Below are 23,364 nucleotides of genomic sequence, written 5' to 3'. Positions count from 1 at the left end.
TAGCCTGTCAACTATGTGTCTGTCTATCCCTGTTCTCTCCTCTCTGCACAGACCATACAAACGCTCCACACCGCGTGGCCGCTGCCACCCTAATCTGGTGGTCCCAGCGCGCACGATCCACGTGGAGTTCCAGGTCTCCGGTAGCCTCTGGAACTGCCGATCTGCAGCCAACAAGGCAGAGTTCATCTCAGCCTATGCCTCCCTCCAGTCCCTCGACTTCTTGGCACTGACAGAAACATGGATCACCACAGATAACACTGCTACTCCTACTGCTCTCTCTTCGTCCGCCCACGTGTTCTCGCACACCCCGAGAGCTTCTGGTCAGCGGGGTGGTGGCATAGGGATCCTTATCTCTCCCATGTGGTCATTCTCTCTTTCTCCCCTTACCCATCTGTCTATCGCCTCCTTTGAATTTCATGCTGTCACAGTTACCAGCCCTTTCAAGCTTAACATCCTTATCATTTATCGCCCTCCAGGTCCCCTCGGAGAGTTCATCAATGAGCTTGATGCCTTGATAAGCTCCTTTCCTGAGGACGGCTCACCTCTCACAGTTCTGGGCGACTTTAACCTCCCCACGTCTACCTTTGACTCATTCCTCTCTGCCTCCTTCTTTCCACTCCTCTCCTCTTTTGACCTCACCCTCTCACCTTCCCCCCCTACTCACAAGGCAGGCAATACGCTCGACCTCATCTTTACTAGATGCTGTTCTTCCACTAACCTCATTGCAACTCCCCTCCAAGTCTCCGACCACTACCTTGTATCCTTTTCCCTCTCGCTCTCATCCAACACTTCCCACACTGCCCCTACTCGGATGGTATCGCGCCGTCCCAACCTTCGCTCTCTCTCCCCCGCTACTCTCTCCTCTTCCATCCTATCATCTCTTCCCTCTGCTCAAACCTTCTCCAACCTATCTCCTGATTCTGCCTCCTCAACCCTCCTCCCTCCCTCTCTGCATCCCTTGACTCTCTATGTCCCCTATCCTCCAGGCCGGCTCGGTCCTCCCCTCCCGCTCCGTGGCTTGACGACTCATTGCGAGCTCACAGAACAGGGCTCCGGAAGGCCGAGCGGAAATGGAGGAAAACTCGCCTCCCTGCGGACCTGGCATCCTTTCACTCCCTCCTCTCTACATTTTCCTTCTCTGTCTCTGCTGCTAAAGCCACTTTCTACCACTCTAAATTCCAAGCATCTGCCTCTAACCCTAGGAAGCTCTTTGCCACCTTCTCCTCCCTCCTGAATCCTCCTCCCCCTCCCCCCCCCTCCTCCCTCTCTGCAGATGACTTCGTCAACCATTTTGAAAAGAAGATCGACGACATCCGATCCTCGTTTGCTAAGTCAAACAACACCGCTGGTTCTGCTCACACTGCCCTACCCTGTGCTCTGACCTCTTTCTCCCCTCTCTCTCCAGATGAAATCTCGCGTCTTGTGACGGCCGGCCGCCCAACAACCTGCCCGCTCGACCCTATCCCCTCCTCTCTTCTCCAGACCATTTCCGGAGACCTTCTCCCTTACCTCACCTCGCTCATCAACTTATCCCTGACCGCTGGCTACGTCCCTTCCGTCTTCAAGAGAGCGAGAGTTGCACCCCTTCTGAAAAAACCTACACTCGATCCCTCCGATGTCAACAACTACAGACCAGTATCCCTTCTTTCTTTTCTCTCCAAAACTCTTGAACGTGCCGTCCTTGGTCAGCTCTCCCGCTATCTCTCTCAGAATGACCTTCTTGATCCAAATCAGTCAGGTTTCAAGACTAGTCATTCAACTGAGACTGCTCTTCTCTGTATCACGGAGGCGCTCCGCACCGCTAAAGCTAACTCTCTCTCCTCTGCTCTCATCCTTCTAGACCTATCAGCTGCCTTCGATACTGTGAACCATCAGATCCTCCTCTCCACCCTCTCCGAGTTGGGCATCTCCGGCGCGGCCCACGCTTGGATTGCGTCCTACCTGACAGGTCGCTCCTACCAGGTGGCGTGGCGAGAATCTGTCTCCTCACCACGCACTCTCACCACTGGTGTCCCCCAGGGCTCTGTTCTAGGCCCTCTCCTATTCTCGCTATACACCAAGTCACTTGGCTCTGTCATAACCTCACATGGTCTCTCCTATCATTGCTATGCAGACGACACACAATTAATCTTCTCCTTTCCCCCTTCTGATGACCAGGTGGCGAATCGCATCTCTGCATGTCTGGCAGACATATCAGTGTGGATGACGGATCACCACCTCAAGCTGAACTTCGGCAAGACGGAGCTGCTCTTCCTCCCGGGGAAGGACTGCCCGTTCCATGATCTCGCCATCACGGTTGACAACTCCATTGTGTCCTCCTCCCAGAGCGCTAAGAACCTTGGCGTGATCCTGGACAACAAACTGTCGTTCTCAACCAACATCAAGGCGGTGGCCCGTTCCTGTAGGTTCATGCTCTACAACATCCGCAGAGTACGACCCTGCCTCATACAGGAAGCGGCGCAGGTCCTAATCCAGGCACTTGTCATCTCCCGTCTGGATTACTGCAACTCACTGTTGGCTGGGCTCCCTGCCTGTGCCATTAAACCCCTACAACTCATCCAGAACGCTGCAGCCCGTCTAGTGTTCAACCTTCCCAAGTTCTCTCACGTCACCCCGCTCCTCCGCTCTCTCCACTGGCTTCCAGTTGAAGCTCGCATCCGCTACAAGACCATGGTGCTTGCCTACGGAGCTGTGAGGGGAACGGCACCTCAGTACCTCCAGGCTCTGATCAGGCCCTACACCCAAATAAGGGCACTGCGTTCATCCACCTCTGGCCTGCTCGCCTCCCTACCACTGAGGCAGTACAGTTCCCGCTCAGCTCAGTCAAAACTGTTCGCTGCTCTGGCTCCCCAATGGTGGAACAAACTCCCTCACGACGCCAGGACAACGGAGTCAATCACCACCTTCCGGAGACACCTGAAACCCCACCTCTTTAAGGAATACCTAGGATAGGATAAAGTAATCCTTCTCACCCCCCCCCCCCCTTAAAATATTTAGATGCACTATTGTAAAGTGGTTGTTCCACTGGATGTCATAAGGTGAATGCACCAATTTGTAAGTCGCTCTGGATAAGAGCGTCTGCTAAATGACTTAAATGTAAATGTAAATGTAGAAAATGGTGGATCTCCACAAGTTCACAAGTCTGATTCATCCTTGCAATTCATCCTGGAAGAAACAGGCACAAAAGTATCTATATCCCCAGTAAAACGAGTCCTATATCGACATAACTTGAAAGGCTGCTCAGCAAGGAAGAAGCCACTGCTCCAAAACCGCCATAAAAAAGCAAGACTACGGTTTGCAACTGCACATGGAGACAAAGATAGTACTTTTTGGAGAAATGTCCTCTGGTCTAATGAAACAAAAATAGAACTGTTTGGCCACAATGACAGTCGTTATGTTTGGAGGAAAGGGGGGAGGCTTGCAGGCCGAAGAACACCATCCCAACCGTGAAGCACGGGGGTGGCAGCATCATGTTGTGGGGGTGCTTTGCTGTAGGAGGGACTGGTGCACTTCACAAAATAGATGGCATCATGAGGACGGAAGACTATGTGGATATATTGAAGCAACATCTCAAGATATCAGTCAGGAATTTAAAGCTTGGTTGCAAATGGTTCTTCCAAATGGACAATGACCCAAAGGGTACTTCCAAAATTGTGGCAATATGGCTTAAGGACAACAAAGTCAAGGTATTGGAGTGGCCATCACAAAGCACTGGCCTCAATCCAGAATCAAATTTGGGAGCAGAACTGAAAAAGCGTGTGCGAGCAAGGAGGCCAACACACCTGACTCAGTTACACCAGCTCTGTCAGGAGGAATGGGCCAAACTTCACCCAACTTATTGTGGGAAGCTTATGGAAGGCTACCAAAACGTTTGACCCAAGTTAAACAATTTAAAGGCAATGCTACCAAATACTAATTGAGTGCATGTAAACTTCTGACCCACTGGGAATGTGATGAAAGAAATAAAAGCTGAAAAAAATCATTCTCTCTACTATTATTCTGACATTTCACATTCTTAAAATAATGTGGTGATCCTAACTGACCTAAAACAGGGATTTTTTTACTAGGATTAAATGTCAGGAATTGTGAAAAACAGAGTTTAAATGTATTTGGCTAAGGTGTATGTAAACTTCTGACCTCAACTGTATCTGATATTGGCAGAACGCTTAAATGTTTGTTCATCTCACTGCATTGTCCAATTTACAGTAGCTATTACAGTGAAAGTGTCATGTTTGTCATTTATTATCATGTCTTGTCCCTGTGCTCCCCATTCTATTCGTTTCCCTCTGCTGGTCTTATTAGGTTCTTTCCCTCTTTCTATCCCTCTCTCTCCCCCTCCCTCTCTCTCTTCTCTCTATCGTTCCGTTCCTGCTCCCAGCTGTTCCTATTCCCCTAATCATCATTTAGTCTTCCCACACCTGTTCCCGATCCTTTCCCCTGATTAGAGTCCCTATTTCTTCCTTTGTGTTCCGTTCCTGTCCTGTCGGTTCCTTGTTTAGAATTCACCGTGCTGTGATTGTGTATCGCCCTGTCCTGTCGTGTTTTTGCCTTCATCAGATGCTGCGTGTGAGCAGGTGTCTCTGTCAGCTACGGCCTGCGCCTACCCGAAGCGACCTGCAGTCTGTGGCCGCTTCTCCTGTTATTCCCCCTCTACAGACTAGAGGATTTCTGTTATTCCCTGTTTGGACATTTCCTGTTAAGGATTCAGGATTTGTCGTTTTCTGTTTGGACTTGAATAAACTCTGTTTCTGTTAAGTCGCTTTTGGGTCCTCTTTCACCTGCATGACAGAAAGAATATCATGCTATTGTTTGAGGAGAGTGCACATTTTTTTTAAATGAAAAGTTATTAATAAACAAATTAGGCACGTGGGCAGTCTTGATCGAAAATGTTTAACATAAATACAATGGTCAATCGGATCAGTCTAAAGCTTCGCACATACACTGCTGCCGTTTAGTGGCCAAAATCTAAATTGCACCTGGGCTGGAATAATGCATTATGGCCTTTCTCTTTTGCATTTCAAAGATGATGGTACAAAAAAAATACAAAAGAACAGGTTTTTTTTCTTTGTATTATCTTTTAGCAGATCTATTGTGTTAGATTATCCTACATTCCGTCCACATTTCCACAAACCTCAAAGTGTTTCCTTTCAAATGGTACCAAGAATATGCATATCCTTGCATTATGCCACCCTAGAGCCTAATGCATCACCAGTTTGAAAAATAAATGTAGCTTCTGTTACTGATGAGCAAGGATAACAATCAGTCTTGATGGGATTAATTTTTACATCTATGCATTGCATACATGTATTCTATGGTGTCAAACACAGGCCAAATTCCGCCATTGATCCTCTTCAACTCTTGACAATGTTTCCGCTCCATTTAACTAAATGACAGATCAAGAGGCACATGCAGTGCTCTATTAAACCCTTATTAAAAAGTTAATCTTTGGAGGAAATATGTGACATTTTCCTCCCTTGTTCTCACCTGAGACACTTTCCACTTGGCAACGCTCAGTGTTCTAAAGCAGACAAACCTTCACTTTTTTTAATGCACACAGTCACGTAAGGAGGTTACTGTCTATATAGCATCTCTCTATATATTTTTACCAGGTCATTTGGTCATTATCCGATGTGGTGGAGGTCAACCCTGAAAAGTTTAATGCATAAACCTTGCTACAAAACCAACAAAGAAATCCATGCGTTTTCTGCGGTGCCAGGGCCATTTTCCTAGTGCGTTATTCTTGAGCTATACATTTTTGTTTGCCAGTACATCTGCCAATTCATACAGTCAAACTGTGTTTAGGAGAGAGCCTCTGGAGCCTATACAGCATTGCGCGCAGATCAGTGAGGCTTGACAGGAGCAAAAAGAGGGACGACTGCCCGCCCCCTCCGTACTTTTCAAGCAGACAGTTAAGGGGAAAAACAGAGAAACAAAGAGAAAGCGAGACTGTACTGCAAGTGGACGGATGTGACAAAACCATTATCATACAATTTCATCCAATTGGTTTCATAATTGAAAAAACGCACCGGTTTGCAAATGGAATTTTAATCCTTGATAACTTCTCCACTAATCATGTAGCCTAACAACACTTGGCCGAATTTAGTAAATGTATTTTGGCATGGTGTTGCTCGTTTTCGTGTGCTACAGCTCCATGTGATTAGAAATCTGCTATGGAGGACCTCTTTAGTCAAAATGAATCTGACCACTGACGATGCGGCTCATTTATGGGGAAATTATTCCTTATTGGAACAATACGACGCGACAGTGGGGACACCGTGGTTGTCAGAGTCGCCTGGTGAGGTGGACCTTACCCGTGCCATCCCGCTCGGCTTCGTCCTGGGGGCTTTCATCGTGTTCGCCATTGTGGGCAACATCCTCGTCATTCTGGCGGTGATGACCAATAGGCACCTGCGGACCCCGACCAACTACTTCATTATAAACCTGGCCATCGCTGACCTGCTGCTGGGCACCACAGTGCTGCCGGTGTCTGCCACCCTGGAGATTCTTAACTACTGGGTGTTCGGCCGGATCTTCTGTGACATCTGGGCGGCAGTGGATGTTTTGTGCTGTACGGCGTCCATCATGAGCCTGTGCGTAATTTCTATCGACCGTTACATCGGGGTGAGCCATCCGCTGCAGTACCCGAGCATAGTGACCGAGAAGCGAGCACTGCTGGCCATGCTTGGGGTGTGGGTGCTCTCGGTGGTCATATCCATTGGACCCCTCCTCGGGTGGAAGCAGCCGCCGTCGCCGGACAACACTGTGTGCCTCATCACCGAGGAACCGTTTTACGCACTATTTTCCTCCCTCGGTTCCTTCTATATACCATTGGTGGTTATATTGTCCATGTATTTTAGGGTTTATGTAGTCGCCAAACGGACCACCAAGAACTTGGAGGCCGGGGTGATGAGGGAGAGGATGAACACGAGTGAGCTCACGCTCAGGATCCACAAGGGATCTCAGGTGCAGGATGACAGCAGCAGCACTGGGAAGGGCCGTGCAAATCAGGCAAGGAGCTCCCTGACGGTGAAACTTCTGAAATTCTCCCGGGAGAAGAAAGCAGCTAAAACGTTGGGAGTCGTGGTTGGCATGTTTACGCTTTGTTGGCTGCCGTTCTTCCTTGCGTTACCCATTGGTAGGTATATATATATATATATATATTTTTTTTTTTAAACACATTTTATTGACACCTTTCCAAACGAATATCCAAGACACAGCAGGCCAGCAGTTTTAATGAAATACTATAATAAACCTAATAATATGCTAATATAGCCAACAATTAAAACAACACTCAATATGTGATAAGACACATTATAAAATATTATGGTAAATTAATATACATGTTGGTGCCATATTCAATTTAACAAGCCATAATAGGCACAAGCCATAATCTACCCACACCCAAAACAGAATAGTGGTGCAGGGGGTGCTGGAGGCGAAATGCAAAACTGGAGAAAGTCTCAGTGCACCTTCAGTCAGATGCAAATGTATTTTATTTACCAACTGTTGAAAAGTGTCTGAGAAGCTTTTTCATGAATATCTGGAAGTAAATCTAAGTGGTCCGTCAGTTCCATAAATTCCATCTCCAGACAGTGGCATATATATGATAATATTCACCCATTGAATTACTGCCCTGATTTATCAGCATGATTCTGTGTCCCAAATGGTATCTTAGGTGGGGTCCAGTAGGGGCTGGTGGAGGCCTGTAGGGGCTTGTTGGTGCTGGTGGAGTGTGGTAGGGGTCTATGGGGGCCTGTAGGGGCCAAAACCAGACTTCACTGACTGATAGCAGTAAAGAACCCACTACCATAGTGTAGAGAAAACATCTCAGAGGAAATTAAACAAAATATGTTGTGGAGAGTGGACTCGTGCTGCTGGGCACGTTGTGGTGAGGGACAGAGCAGTGCAGACCGATGAGGGAGGCTAAGAAAACATGCCTCTTTATTTACTGCTGTTGTTTTCAGAGTAGAGCTCGCTGTCAATCCCGTTCTCTTGGGCCTCTCTCTAAGAGGTCTGGTCCAGTATGCTACTGTATTAGTTACCTCTTATAACCCACAATAAACCAAAAAGCACTTAAATTCCATATACATGCATTGGCTTGGGACAGTTGTGAAGGCATGCACTAAACCAAATGATACAGATCTTCCTTAGAAAGTATGTAGAGCACCTGAATTGTGAATGAGTTTGTACTTATCCGTAGTGTTTTTAAAAAAAATCAAATTGAATGCTATTTGGTGGAAACCAGTTCAAAGTAGAGTGACCCAAAGATGAAAAATGACTGTAGCTGGTACTGTACATTGAGAAAGTTTGATCATAAAGTTACTTATACCCTCCCCCCCGTGTCAAAGACTTGGATTTAGGAGGCAAGCATTGTCAAGGATTTACTTCCGGCTTTATGCAACATCACATAAAGACGGAAATTGAATACGGCAATGGTAGCATCTTATCTGAACTCATTTAAATATGTACCACCTTAAAACCATCATCTCTTGTGCCCCTACCCCTTGCTTTGGCTTTGTTTACAAACCTTAAGCTAGCTACTAGTAGCTAGCTCAAGCAGAAGGTACGACCAAAGATACTGCTAACCTTTCATCTGTGGTATTACTGTTAGCTACAGTAGCAAGCTACTTATCAACATGCCGGCAAAAGCACACTGTGTCGTAACTAGTGTAAAATGAACCTTACATAGTGTAACATTAACCTTAAACTATTTCCCAAAGAGTGAAGACATCCAACAGCAGTGGTTGCTTTTCATTTCTTAGCTAGTTTACGGTGGACGAGATGACTGAAAATTACGTCATGGCACGCGTGTGCAGTGCACATTTCAAGTGAAGTTGCTTTATCAATTTGGGGAGAACATTCGATGGGTCTTGCCAGGAAGCTAATCCTGAAGACGGATGCATCATTGACAGTGGATCTGGCAAGCACGGACCATAATGTAAGTATCAGAGTTTGATGAGTGTGACACAGTAGCCAACATTTTGGGTGGGATCATGTTAGATAATGCAACTGTGGCTGTGAATGCTTTGACTTGTGAACTGTATATTTTCTGTAACAAACCTGATAGTCACCATATGGTTTTTGTTCCTTCCTCCCTAATACTCCAACATTGAGTCTTAGAGCTGCCAGCACACAGCTGACACAAAAGAATGTTGTCCACAAAAGGGGTTGTGTGTGTGTGTGTGTACTATTTGTAATTTACCCCTGAAAATCATATTTTGCCATTCCATTGTGTTTACATTTTTGTTTTAAATTACAGTTGATGTAGCTTGTGTCATTGGGACTAATCATGATGATGAGGGGGAATATTATTTCACTTTCCATCTCCTTTTGTCTTTCCAATTTCATCAAGCTGTAATGATAGACATTTTAGAAAAATCAACATCTCTCTGTCTGCACAGCTTCCCAGGCAACTGCAGCAGGAAGGATGTGATACAAAATAATCTTTCCCAAGGCAAAGAAGGGGGGAAAGGCTGTGAAGCCTGTGAAGACAGACCCAATATACTGTAAGTCATAGTTATTTAATTTCAATTCTGCATCAATTGAGCATTTCAGGCACAAAAAGTCAAATTAGAAACATTGAAAAGTTTCACAAAAAAGTACAGAACCAAACATTGCATATTTAAAATTTAATCCATCAAAAACTCCAGGAAACACATTGTAGAATGACTAGATCACTACATCACTGAATTGAAGCATCATCTCAGAACAGTAAATAAAAGGAATTAAATTCACTTCCCACTTAACTAACATTTCCCCTTTCAAAAACATTACAGGCTATGTTGACAGGCTCCTGGATCTCCTCTTCAACGAGATCACCCTTGATAAAAACACAACAAAACACTCTCGCCTACGGCCGGTTGTGATACAGCCCGGGATCGAACCAGGGTCTGTAATGATGCCTCTAGCACTGCAAACCACTGCGCCACTCGGAATTTGCTTTATTTAGTGTTTTTATTCAAGCATTCAGACAGGAGATGAGTGTTACAAATTGTATAAATAAATGGGTCCTGGGACACTATTGCGGCCGGGTGACAATATTAGGCTTATGGCTGAAGTTTTGTATTTTTATGTCAAATTATTTCTCACCTTTATTTCTCATGATTGTTCATGTTGCTCAATATTTTGGCCATGCTGGCCTATCGTAAAATATTGAAATAAATGTCTGATCAATATACTCAATTACGAACATATTGTCATTTCTAATGCTAATTGTTCGGTACACTTATTGTATGCTGTTTTCGTGTATATTCCCTTATATCGAAGCTTCTAAGGTGATTCAGGCTTTACAACATCTTGTGAAGAAGTGTATCAGTTAACTGTATTCTGTAATTAGTTACAAAATAATCCAAATGTTTGTCTGATATCCAACAGTCCAGAGCATTTTGCAGATAAAATGGGTTGAGGCATGCTATTTAGGCTCAGAATGACATGTGGCCCGTTGTTTACCTTCTTACCTGGCAATGACCACGAGGGCATTTCAAAGAGCTCAGTTAAGGTGAGCTCATAAATATGAGCTCCCCGCAAACTCAGCCTGTTCTTTCAGGCTTCCTGATAGTTAGAGATGAGAGAAAAGGTCAAATGTATTTTAATAGCATAAAAATATTATGGGTGATGTTTTGGTCATTCAAAGGCTATTTTTACTTGGGAAATAGGATGACTGTGTGGGACCTTTAAGTTGTTTACAGCAGCCATGTGGGAACGTGCTTGGTGACAGGCCAAGTTCTTAGGCCTCCCCTCGCCACTACACTCACACGCGTGCACCACATACAAACACACACACAGGAACATACTGTATGCAGGCAGGCGCAACCTCACACACACATTCTCTTTCTCTATAAGTCCAGGATATTATTATGAATTTGCATAGTATGTATTCCTATCTGGGATGAGGTCGCTGGCCACCGAGCAAGGTCGGACAGCAGGAGATTCCTCCAATCGCACCATGGAACGTTAAATTAGACAGCAGAAGCATGGAACTCTAGGAACATTCTGGGGTTGTATTCCGTTGATCGTCAGGGCTCTTCGGAGAGGGATGTGAGAATTTGGATGACTCTGGACTCTGTTTATTCAAGACCAATCAACAGAAAACCAAGGGTTCATTTTTGCAAACTCTTGAAAAACGTCTCAAAATCTTCATCAGCCAATTAAAATCATCTACATAGTTGCAAGTGATATAACGCTACAAGTAAGCTTTTCCCATGAGATAACCTGACACACTTAGCCCTATGCTAACAAGACCAGCTGGCCATGATTATTTCCTATAACAAATTCCACATCAGTCAATCTTAGACTATATATCCACGATCCAATGTCCTTAAAAAAAGTCAACTTGGCCACCAGAGGGATATGTTAAACCTCCAAATTCAAAGTATAATATAATTTGTTGTTGTAACAAGTCAAATGTCCCAATGTTGCATGATGCATCCTTGACTACGCTACTACTAACATTAGACAATATTCAAAAGGCACGTTGTCGCACATATGACAAAAAACTGTAATACGCTGTTTATTAAGGGACAATACAGTACAGCGCATCATGCTACTCAACAGTACAACCTTATCCCACCTTACCACTTACTTTAAGCTGAACTGCAAGAGGTGTGAATCCAAGCATAACTGTGGCCCGTTTCAGGAAGCTAGGTGTATGGCGCATGTCACTACTTCACAGGAGAGGCATTTGAAAATACTAATACAATTGTTAAATTACAAAAATAGTTGGTTTAACCACGGAAAAAGCAAGGAACCTTCCCACCATGATTGGCTGAGATAATGGCAGGGCCAATATGAGAGATAAGTTCGGATTGGTCTGTCATGTGGCATGCATCTGTCTATAACTTGAGCTGCTCAGTATGTGTAGATAATCCTTACAACCATGCCTTTTTTTAAAGATAACTTTAGCCATGGAGGACTGCAAAAGTTTTGCTACTGCTCTCAACAACATTGCTGCCCTGAATCTAGCAGGTGCTATCGGCAAAGACCAGTGGTAAAAAGTTGTGATGGATTACTTTCTGCACACAGTCAGTGTGAAAACAAATAAGCTGTACAAACAAAACAGAAATGACACAGGACGTCTTAGTTAAACGGGTTCCAGTCAGCCGTGAAGCGTTCATCCACCTATATGGGTAAGAGTCTAGCTATATTTTCAGATATTATAAGTTTATAATTTTGTCAGAAATTAATGTATGGTGGTTAGCTATAACAATCTGTTTGTGATGCTAGCTAGTGCTGTATGGGTTGGGATTGTGGTTAATTGTTTAGCTAGCTAGCTACATGTCTAAGAAAAGACTCCACTTCACCAGATGATTACATGACCCATCAAGTTAGCCAGGTGTGTCTGGGGGTGATTACGGCCGTCTATTGTATTTCATGAACATGTGTACATGTCTAGACAATAGTGACCCATCCACTTAGCTAGATGTGTCTGGGGGGGGTTATAGCATTTCTTTCACATGACTCATCAATTTAGACGTGTGTCTGGGTAAGCGTCATCTAATAAAATATTTTTTTGATACTTTCTATTTTTGATATTGTACCTTCTGTATCCTGTGCATGTGACAAATACATTTAGATTTGATTTGATATAGTTTGTGTTTACCAGAGAAGGCAATGTGAAGAACTACATGACCTGCACCACAGTCAGATTAGGGTATAGGCGAAGGACTAGATGGTGTATTTTTACCTGGAGTTTTTCTTTTGTAGGCTACTACTTTCACCACTTTTCGTCTTGAACTCTTGTTTACTACACTACCTTATTCACTCTGTTTAGCACATGGCCTCACGTGAATCCTTAAAGACATGGGTGGGGCTAAGGCTTAAGAGGGTGTGAACAATGCTGGATAGGTGTAGACAAAGAAGAGCTCTCTACTAGGTGTACCAAAACATTCAAAGGCAATTTTCTCAAAAGTGGCGTTTCAAGTTTATCAACTTTCAAAGCAGAATTACTTTCCCATTGTTCCTCGACTGCAGTGCATGATATACCATTTTGTAGCTTTAAATCTCTACTTTTATCCAATGTAAAAAAAACAAATGTTGCAACATAAGACGGAATAGAGGTGGTCACATGCATTCATATTGATGACATACCCACACATTTTTTTTTAAATATCCAGTATATTATGACAATCCCATAGGCTTTTCCTCACCCATGCTTCCTCTATTCTTCCTATCCCATAGTTTTAAAATGGAGGGTTAAGGATAGGTTGTCGTTCAAAAAAGAAAATAAGCTCCTGATCCTAATAAGCTCCTGCTTCTTTTCTAAGCCCTTAAATGTCTTGCTCATTGGCTCAATGTCTAAGCCCCAGTAATAGGAGCCTGATAGGAGCAGACAGACAGACACGCACGCACGCACGCACATACACACCACACTCACACACACATCCTCTCCCTCCCAGCCCTGCTCCCACAGCCTTCTTCAGCCTCGGTCAACCCACTGTGGGGGATTTCCTGTGAGCCGCTCATTTCACCCAACCGTCCCCCCAACGCATACAATATCTGCCCAATGTTATATCTGAGTACATTCAGGTGGATAACATATAACAAAGCAAACACTCTCATGTAGGAACTATTTTCCTTTATTTGCAATCAGTGAAAGACTTATTACCATGTTGATTTAAATTAGTTGATACACTCTACGTTAGCCTTCCAGAACACGTCGATACACTCTAGCAGCTGTTATACGCTGACTGCACTGGCTGCTTTCTAATTTTACAGAATAAAATATTGACTTTTCACTATGTTCAGACCACCTAATAGGGCAACAATATGTGATTATACAGATATACTAATCACAATATTTCACATTGTTTGTCTGCATAATTGAAATCTAACATGAATTTTGCATAAGACAAAGTCTACTTGATCAATAGTTACGTTGGGCTCTTATTAAAGGGATACTTTGGGATTTTGGCAATGAGGCCCTTTATATACTTCTTCAGCATTTTTATGACACTGTGTGTAGTTTGAAGGAAGTTGCTAACTAGTGCTAGCGCAATTGCTAACTAGCGTTAACGCTATTACTTCCAGTCATTGAGCTAAATCTAGTTAGCATTGGCTTGCAAAACTACATCAAACTTCCTTCATACTGGACACAGAGACAAAACAATGGTATCCATTACTTCTTCTGACTCTGAGGAAGTAGTTAAATGGCCCCAATTTCAAAATCCCGAAGTATCTCTTTAACCAAGTGGGAATTTACAACATACAACTTGGACAAATCTACTTGAACTTCTCTCCAACTGGTAATTACTAGTGGGAACGTCGTACAGAGATTGTGGGTAAATGAAGATGGTTCACTCAGGCTGTTTACCATTGAAAAAAATGGTCAGTTCCAGTCTACTTAACGGGGTGGGCCTCCCATAGACACCAATGCAATAGCAGCTGGGTCTGGTCTACTTAGTTCATTGACTTTCATTGAACCAGAAAAAAACAGCGAGTGGAGTGTCTGGCTTCCGTTTCTGACTCATCATCCTGAGCTCCCACTTATCCCACATGATGGGTAGCCTAGTGGATAGAGCGTTTGACTAGTATCCGGAAGGTTGCAAGTTCAAATCCACTGAGCTGACAAGGTACAAATCTGGCATTCTGCCCCTGAACAAGCAGTTAACCCACTGTTCCTAGGCTGTAAATCGCAGTTAAATGCAACAACAAATCTCTTAAACTGAGTTTAAGTTGGTTTTACTATAAAAACATTTGCCTAAAGCATGGCTGTAGCTAGCTACTGTCTACCTACCTAGGTAAATTTGTACAGTCTGGTCACTGTGAAAACATTGAGGTTTGTGCCATATTTATATTTGGCTAAATATTGTTCTAAATGTAATCTCTGTGCCTGTGCACATGTATGCATATTCAATTAGCCTACACTAATGTTGACGTTATACTGCCACAGTTCAACTGTAGTTCATACTGTACAATCAAGTATAATTTAGTATATGTTTTCTCTTAGAGCCAATACCATGTGGAGCCTGAGGTTCTTCCTGCAGTGGATTCTAGTTGGAAAGAAACATAATTCCTTTGCCTGCATGCGTCATTGAAGCAGAACTGTATCCCTCTTGATGAATTGGACATTATGCTGGAACAAGCAGCAGGCCTAGGTGACTCAAGAGGAGCTGCATGGCAGTTTGATCATGACAACACCCCTCCCATAATTTGCTGATCAACAGATGTCTGTACTTTACATCTCAGATGCACACAATATACTCCCTGAACTTTAAAACACGGATCACACTATTTTCTTACTGTATGTTTCTTTGTGAATGGCAATCTCATCATGACCACTTCTCTCATTGTCTGCTGATCACTAGTTCTCTGCACTTTACTACTCCTGAGACACAATGAACTGTACTATATTGTTCATACTGTATTTGTTTTGTATGTTACTTTTACCATATAACATTCTTGTTGAATATGTAGTTCTGGTTTTGAATCAACATTAAATAGTTTACACTCCCCTGTATGTTAGAATGACGAATAAACATTATTTGAATATATGTGAATTTCTAACATCTGTTTGATGCTACAGAGCCCTGTGCAGCATACTTGCATATCTTCTGTGGGTACATAAAGGGAGACAAATGTAGAAGTTTGATAGAAAATATCCCTATATATTTTAAGGTGGTTCTGCATTGGTCTTATGTTCAGCCACACTGTCCTTTATCTGGCTTCGGTAGACTGGCAATGGAGTTTGGTATGGTGGGCAGGGGAAGCTGAGACTCTTTGTGCTTGTGGCGAATGGTCTTGTCCTGTCTGCGGTGTACCGGCCAGCTGGATAAGACTCTGAAGGAAGTGGTGAGTGCAGGGCTCGTAGACCTTCTTAACCACCAACTTCCTTAAGCTCTTGCAGAAGATTTGCTGATGGAAAGACATGGTTCTGGTGTTAAAATTTTACACTCAGTTGGGGAAGGAGCCTAGTGAAACAGTCTTTTTTTGGTGAAGGCATCAACCAGTCAACAAAGTAAATTGGGGGAATGCAGAAGGTGTGGAAAGTCTTAGGAGGACAATTCTTACACAGTATGTATTGGTGTGTATGGGAAATTGAGGAGAAATGGCACCTCAATCACTATCATATACAACAATACATTTCCTGTCTTTAAGCACAAACCTGCACAACCAAAACTCCCTTCATCATCTCAAAGACCTGTCTGTAAACCTCACCCAGCTCGTTGACTTTGAAAGATCATTCTTATCAATAGTAACCCTTGGCGGGGGATTTCTGTACACGTCTTTGTATTACACTACTGTTCAAAAGTTTGGGGTCACTTAGAAATGTCCTTGTTTTTGAAAGAAAAGCACATTTTGTCCATTAAAATAACATCAAATTGATCAGAAATACAATGTAGACATTGTCAATGTTGTAAATAACCAATAAATAGTACCCGTAAACACCAGTCTCAATGTCAACCGTGAAGAGGCGTCTCCGGGATGTTGGGCTTCTAGGCAGAGTTCCTCTGTCCAGTGTCTGTGTTATTTTGCCCATCTTAATCTTTAATTTTTATTGGCCAGTCTGAGATATTGCTTCTTCTTTGCAACTCTGCCTAGAAGGCCAGCATCCCAGAGTCGCCTCTTCACATTGAAACTGGTGTTTTGCAGGTACTATTTAAAGAAGCTGTGACTTGTGAGGCGTCTGTTTCTCAAACTAGACACTAATGTACTTGTCCTCTTGCTCAGTTGTGCACCGGGGCCTCCCAGTCCTCTTTCTATTCTGGTTAGAGCCACTTTGAGCTGTTCTGTGAAAGAAGTTGTACACGGCATTGTACGAGATCTTCAGTACATTGGCAATTTTTCGTATGGAATAGTCTTCATTTCTCAGAACAAGAATAGACTGACGAGTTTCAGAAGAAAGTGCTTTGCTTCTGGCCATCTTGAACCTGTAATCGAACCCACAAATGCTGATGCTCCAGATACTCAAATAGTCTAAAGAAGGCCAGTTTTATTGCTTCTTTAAACAGCACACCAGTTTTCAGCTATGCTAACATCATTGCAAAAAGGTTTTCTAATGATCAAATAGCCTTTTAAAATAATAACCTTGGATTAACCAACACAACATGCCATTGGAACACAGGAGTGATGGTTGCGGACAATGGGCCTCTGTACGCCTATGTAGATATTCCATTAAATAAATCAACCGTTTCCAGCTACAATAGTCATTTACAACATGAACAATGTCGACACTGTATTTCTGATCAATTTGATGTTATTTTAATGGACAATAAATGTGATTTTCTTGAAAAAAACAAGGATATTTCAAAGTGATTCGGTAGTGTATGTTTTGAGACTGCAGAGAGAAGAATTAGGTGGTTGTGTCAAAACTGTTGTAGTCTTGATGTTATACCTTTCAGTGTCCCTTGCTGGTTTCTGACCCACAACTACAAGGTGTGTCCGCTCGCTCATGCTTGTGTATTTTTACGAGAAAATGTAAAAAGAGAAAAAGGGGTAGACTAAATTGATTACATGGTCTGGAAAGCACATTGTGATCCACAGGCTACCACTTACCACTTGGAACCTCATAACACAGACACAAACCAGTACAAACACTAGCCAATTCATGTTAATACTATGCTTACTGTAAATAGAGCTTGCAAATATTTTTGCCAATTTACCTTCACCTTGTGCAGAGCTAGGAGTTGGAAGCACATGCTGGTGGACTCAGATTCTGTACCACCTACAACAAAATACACAATTTAACCAATTGATCTCTATTTGGCTACCTTAGCACACCTAACATGGAAATTTCAATGTTGTCACCATGATTTTAGCTAGCTAGCATCACTAAATTGTCAGTAAGATTGCTAGCCAGCTGATAACTAACCAACCATAGATGATTTATATACATTCATTATTGCTACCAACACACAGACTGAGTTAGCTGTATCGGCAAATATATGTTTCAGTATTGGTGTGATTTTCAGACAAGAGTCGAATAGATGGCTACCACATTGAGCTACTCTTATTTGCTAATGTTAGCTAGCTTACGTTAGCTAACATTTGTCAAAGATAGAACAAACAAATATGTTTGCTATGCTGAAGGTAGCTACCAGACTATAAGTGACCATGACATAAGCGAAATTGATTGACAGTCTGTATCCCAAAGACTTTCAGAGTTCCACTCGGGACTGTAAGCTAGGTAACTTAGTCCAGCTAGGCTAGCAAGATAGCTAACGTTAGGTTATCTCTAATAGCAAATCTTCTGTTTTATTGTGAAGAAAAGTAATCTTTGGTCACATCGGGGTAAATCTCTGGTATGTAGAACGGTGAAAGATAACTCCTTTTTGCACTTGTTTGAAATTAACACAGCCAGGCAAAGAACAGCACACAGGCATGATGAGAAACATTAAAATAAATGTAAAAATAACATTTTAAAAATCCCTAGAGAAACTCTGAGATTACTGTGTGTTGTTCAGCCGAAGTAAACAATGCTATCTAAATCCAAGTTTGTGGGCACGCCTCATCTACCTAGCAGGGCGGTATCTGCATTTGCTATCAATGCTGAACTTTGTGGTTTATTATGAGCATACAAATACACAGGCAGTCTGTTCTCGCTCTGCGCTCGTTCTAGCGTGTAGTGTGGATAATTGTTATGTTTATGACAAAAATGTAACATTGTTAATATTGTCATGATCATACGCAGTGGCAGGGGGGAATGTCATGTCTCATCATGGTACTGTCTTTGATGACCCTAAAAAGTTTCAAGTTGATAGGCCATTGTGAAGTGGATTTACAACTCCGCCATTATAACTCTCTTAACTAATCCCTTAGGTTTTCTAAAACGGTCAATTAAGAGCTGTACTATGGGCCTACAAACCAAATGTTGCGTTATGTTTCATGATAATAGGTTTTCCAAAAGGAAAATATATCCTGGCAAACCATATGGTTCATTGATGCATATGTGTTCAGCATAAAGTAAGAAAGACACCTACTTACAAAGTCTAGGTCAAATGGGGCGGCAGATATGAGGGTTTAAGTGAGACTGCTATAACATCGCCACTTATAGGCCAATCTCTACCATTCTTTTTGACCCAGTTACTCATGGCTTCTAGTTTCTGTGTGCCAAATTAGAAGTTTAATTGAGTTCAGGCATTTGTGGAAATTCAGGTATTCAATTTATTGTACATTTTTATTTTTTTCTTATATGAAAATTATCTTAATATCAGGTATTTTTTTTATCAGAAAATAATATGTGCTGGTGTCACGTTCTGACCTTAGTTCCTTTGTTTTTGTCTTAGTATGGTCAGGATGTGAGTTGGGGTGGGCAGTCTGTTTGTTTTTGAGTTCGGCAGTATGGTTCTCAATCAGAGGCAGCTGTCAATTGTTGTCCCTGATTGAGAATCATACTTAGGTAGCCTGGGTTTTACTTTTGGTTTGTGGGTGTTTGTTTCAGTGTGAGTGTTTGGGCCACACGGTACTGTTTCGTTTTGTTCACATCGTTTATTGTTTTTGTTCCAATGTTCAGTTTGTTTATTAAAAAGACATGAACACTTACCACGCTGCACCTTGGTCCTCCTCTCTATCTCCAGACGACATCCGTTACAGCTGGGTGTATTTGCATACATTAATACATGAATCTAATAAGGGTAGAACAGGGTTTACAACTGCGCTCTCTCTAGGCCTATCTGCGCTCAACTGCGGTGTCTAGACGGCATCATTAATTATTCATTACTGTTGTCATGTTCACTTGCATAATTCAACAAGTGTATCAAGCGAAGTATAACCATGTGATTTCATATCAAAATCCTTGTCTCTAAATTACACCTATCTGTACATATCGTTTGTGAGATTAGACATATCACCGCAATCCAAGGGTTCATTTTCAGGAAGTTGCGTTCACTTCAGCGAATCTAATTTGTACATTTATCAACTATATTAAATCAGACTTTTTTTCAATTGTACACAACAAAAAAATCAACACCCGTGAAAGGAAAGTTATTTCATCTCTTTCTTGTGCTGAAACTGTCGAGACGGTGCGTTAAATCCCTGACACAGCATTGGTGTTTTTATAGATGCAATGGAAAGCCAATGTATTCCACTGTTTGCCAGGCCATTACAAACGTTTCAGCGGTCGTTACGTTAACAGGAAAAAACGAGTGGCACCAACAGGGGGTTGGAACAGAAATCATTTACCAATCGTTTCTTTCTGAATGGAACTATATATTTTTTTATTTCCATTCCACTGTTCCACCAGCTAAATAATTATCTGAACCCCCCCCCAAAACAAATGCTTTATATCGTTCATTTTTAAACCTCTTAAATTAAAGTTGTTTGTAACACATAGCTTGACATTAAATTACTTCACCAGTATCCGTGTGGATAGAGAAACTTGCTTTGGAGTGGGTGAGCGATTTAATCTGTATAGGAAAGTCATTAAGAGCACATTGTATTTTACCGTAACAGCATGGTTTAATCATTATGAAAGAAACAAACTGTGCTGCCAGGCAAAACAAATCAAATTGTATTGGTCGCATTCACATGTTTAGCAGATGTTAATGTGGGTGTAGCGAAATGATTGTGTTCCTAGCTCCAACAGTGCAGTAATATCTCAAAATGCGCAGCAATAAACACAAATCTAAAAGTAAAATCATGTAATTCTAGGACAGGCAATGTCGGAGTCCGGAGGATAAATATATTTATATATATATACGAACAAAAATATAAACGCAACATGCAGCAATTTCATTTATTTTACTGAGTTACAGTTCATATGAAGAAATCAGTCAATTGAAATAAATTCATTAGGACTTAATCTATGGATTACACATGACTGGGAATACAGATATGCATCTGTTGGTCACAGATACCTTTAAAAAATGGACCTCGGGATATTGTCACGTTATGTTTGCGCATTCAAATTGCCATCGATAATGTAGTGTCTTAACACGTAGTACTTATTTATGTAATAAGACTCTGAATACAAGCAATTGAACTGGAGCTTCACATTTACTCAAACAGGTTAGTACCAGAATAACATAGAACAATACTGCGCATGACCAAGGGCGCTTCATCCTTAAAGGGGACATCCGTAATTAACAGAACATAACATTCCTTCTCTTATACAATCAGAGTTACTTTTACCAAACCACAACTGAAACATTTCCCAGAACTTGTTGTAGTTATTTTGCATCTTTTAATTTGAACTTGAACAGTTAGTTTTTGTTTGTTTGTTTATAAATCTAGTCTGTCTGGTGGACGGTGCCTTCGTTCTGGGTAGCGCCTCAGATTGTCTGGAGGCTCCTGAACATCCTCAGTGTGTGCTTGTTCCATTATAGCGTCTGCTATAGCAGCACCTTCATCAACACGTTCCCTTCTTTCAGCCTGGGGTCTCTCTACTGCCCCACCGTCCTCTACAGTTCCTTGTGTGTCACTCTCGGGAGCTCTCTGTGCCTGTTCTCTCTCGATTGTTGTGCTGTTTTCCGTGGAATGCATTTGGTTAATGTGACGCCGCCACATTATGTCTGGGCTCACTTGAACCTGGTAAGTTCTGGGTCCCGTTTGTGTGTGTACGGTCCCTCTTGTCCATTTCCCTCCTCTTCTGTAGTCTCGCACCATCACTTCCTGTCCTGTTTGGAGATGGCGCTCCCGGCCACCGGAGAGCATCTTGGCTTGTTTGTTCAGCACTTCATTACGCCTGTTTGGCTTCATGATGTCCAGCTGTGTGCGGAGAGGCCTCCCGAACATCAGTGCGGCTGGGCTTTCATTTGTTGTGGCATGTGGGGTGTTTCGGTAGGAGGCCAGGAACTTGGCCAGTTTTGTTTGCAAAGTCCCTTCGTCTCGTTTTGCTGCACGGAGTCCTTGCTTTAGAGTTTGCACAAAGCGTTCTGCCAGCCCATTGGTGGCAGGGTGGTACGGAGCTGAAGTTGAGTGTTTGATTCCATTTACTGACATGAATCTTGTAAACCCGTCACTTACAAAAGCTTGCGCGTTGTCACTTACCAGCTGCAGTGGAGGTTATGTTAGAGAAATAAACATTAAAATATCTGGCAAAAGCTCTGGTGGATTGCACGCTCCCTCAAAGCTCTGTCCAATTGCATGCTCCCTCAAAACTTGAGAAATCTGTGACATTGTGTTGTGTGACAAAACGGCACATTATAGAGTGGCTTTTTATTGTCCACAACACAAGGTGCACCTATGTGATGATTATGCTGTTTAATCAGATGCTTGATATTCCACACCTCTCAGGTGGATGGATTATCTTGGCAAAGGACATGTAAAGTAATTTGAGCACATCGTTTGAGAGAAATACGCTTCTTGTGCATATGGAGAATTTCTGAATATTTTGTTTCAGCTCATGAAACATGGGACCAACACTTTATATGTTGCGTTTATATTTTTGTTCAGTACATATATATATGACGGGCTGTATAAACATTATGTGGATAGAATATATAGTCACAGTGTAGTGCGTGAGATGCAACTTAAATTTTGCGGGTGAGGAGAGAGGATGGAGGAAGCTTGCCTTGAAGCCCTGGGCATCTTGATATGACATGAATTATCAGAATTATGCCCACAGAATTAAACCTATGGAGGAAAGGCTTCTATTGAGGAACTTTGAAAGTCTTTGAACTTGAGAGTTGGTTTAACTTTGGACCAGAGCAAACGTCAAGTATTTTCCTGTATTTGGCTCCATTAATTGTTCCCTCTATCCTTACCACTTAAAAGTTTCCCCATAGCATGATGCTGCCACCACCATCCTTCATGGTAGGGATGGTGTTAGATGGGTGATGAGTCAGGCCAAAGAGTTACATTTTTGTCTCAGCAGACCACAGATTATTTTGCCTTATGCTCTCAGTCTTTTACATGCCTTTTTACAAACACCAGTTGTGTTGTCAAGGGCCTTTTTCTCGAGAGTGGCTTTCGTCTGACCACTCTCCCATAAAGCCCATATTGGTGAAGTGCTGTAGAGACTGTTGTCCTCTGGCAGGTTCTTCCACCTCAGCCAATTAACTCTTTAGCTCTGTACAATATTTTCACACTATCTTTTTAAAAATCTGCAAGCTCTGTTAAGTTGGTTGTTGATCATTGCTCGACAGTCATTTTCAAGTCTTGCCATAGATTCAAGCCAATTTAAGTCAGAACTGTAACTAGGCACTTTGGAACATTCAATGTTGTCTTGCTACGCAACTCCAGTATATATCTGGCCTTGTGTTTTAAGTCATTGTCCTGCTGAAAGGTGAAATTGTCTTCCAGTGTCTGTTTGAAAGCAGACTGAACCAGGTTTTCTTCTAGAATTTTGCTTGTGCTTAGCGCTATTCCATTTATTTTTATACAAAGAAAACTCCCTAGTCCTTGCTGATGACAAGCATACCCATAACATGATGCAGCCACCAACATGCTTGAAAATATGAAGAGTGGTACTCAGTGATGTGTTGTGTTGGA

At 42.5% G+C, this 23,364-nt stretch overlaps 1 protein-coding gene and 2 long non-coding RNA genes across 4 annotated transcripts in view; 2 read left to right on the top strand and 1 right to left on the bottom strand.

The window, feature by feature from the left end:
• The first annotated feature begins 5,924 nt into the window (after positions 1–5,924).
• The window catches only part of LOC123993228 (alpha-1B adrenergic receptor-like), a 33,911-nt gene continuing 16,471 nt past the window's right edge, over positions 5,925–23,364 (top strand). The window contains exons 1-2 of one of the 2 annotated variants that reach the window (XM_046295138.1): positions 5,925–7,135; positions 14,945–16,496. In XM_046295138.1, coding sequence (XP_046151094.1) covers positions 6,193–7,135; positions 14,945–14,967 — 966 coding nt within the window. In that variant the 5' untranslated portion in view covers positions 5,925–6,192 and the 3' untranslated portion in view covers positions 14,968–16,496. Of the gene's footprint in view, positions 7,136–14,944; positions 16,497–23,364 lie in introns of those variants that run through there. The other variant, XM_046295137.1, reaches the window with a different exon arrangement.
• Positions 7,233–10,185, top strand: LOC123993229. The gene is made up of 3 exons (XR_006831402.1): positions 7,233–8,938; positions 9,402–9,506; positions 9,777–10,185. It is a non-coding gene; the product is annotated as an uncharacterized LOC123993229 (long non-coding RNA).
• Positions 13,639–18,949, bottom strand: LOC123993230. The gene is made up of 3 exons (XR_006831403.1): positions 18,919–18,949; positions 17,598–17,659; positions 13,639–15,849 (listed from the first exon to the last, which is right to left on the bottom strand). It is a non-coding gene; the product is annotated as an uncharacterized LOC123993230 (long non-coding RNA).

The sequence above is a fragment of the Oncorhynchus gorbuscha genome, linkage group LG13 (genome assembly GCF_021184085.1).
Source record: "Oncorhynchus gorbuscha isolate QuinsamMale2020 ecotype Even-year linkage group LG13, OgorEven_v1.0, whole genome shotgun sequence".
NCBI classification, from domain to species: Eukaryota; Metazoa; Chordata; class Actinopteri; order Salmoniformes; family Salmonidae; genus Oncorhynchus; species Oncorhynchus gorbuscha.
The sequence above is the reverse complement of the archived record's forward strand: the minus strand, read 5'-3'. Positions and strand labels throughout refer to the sequence as shown.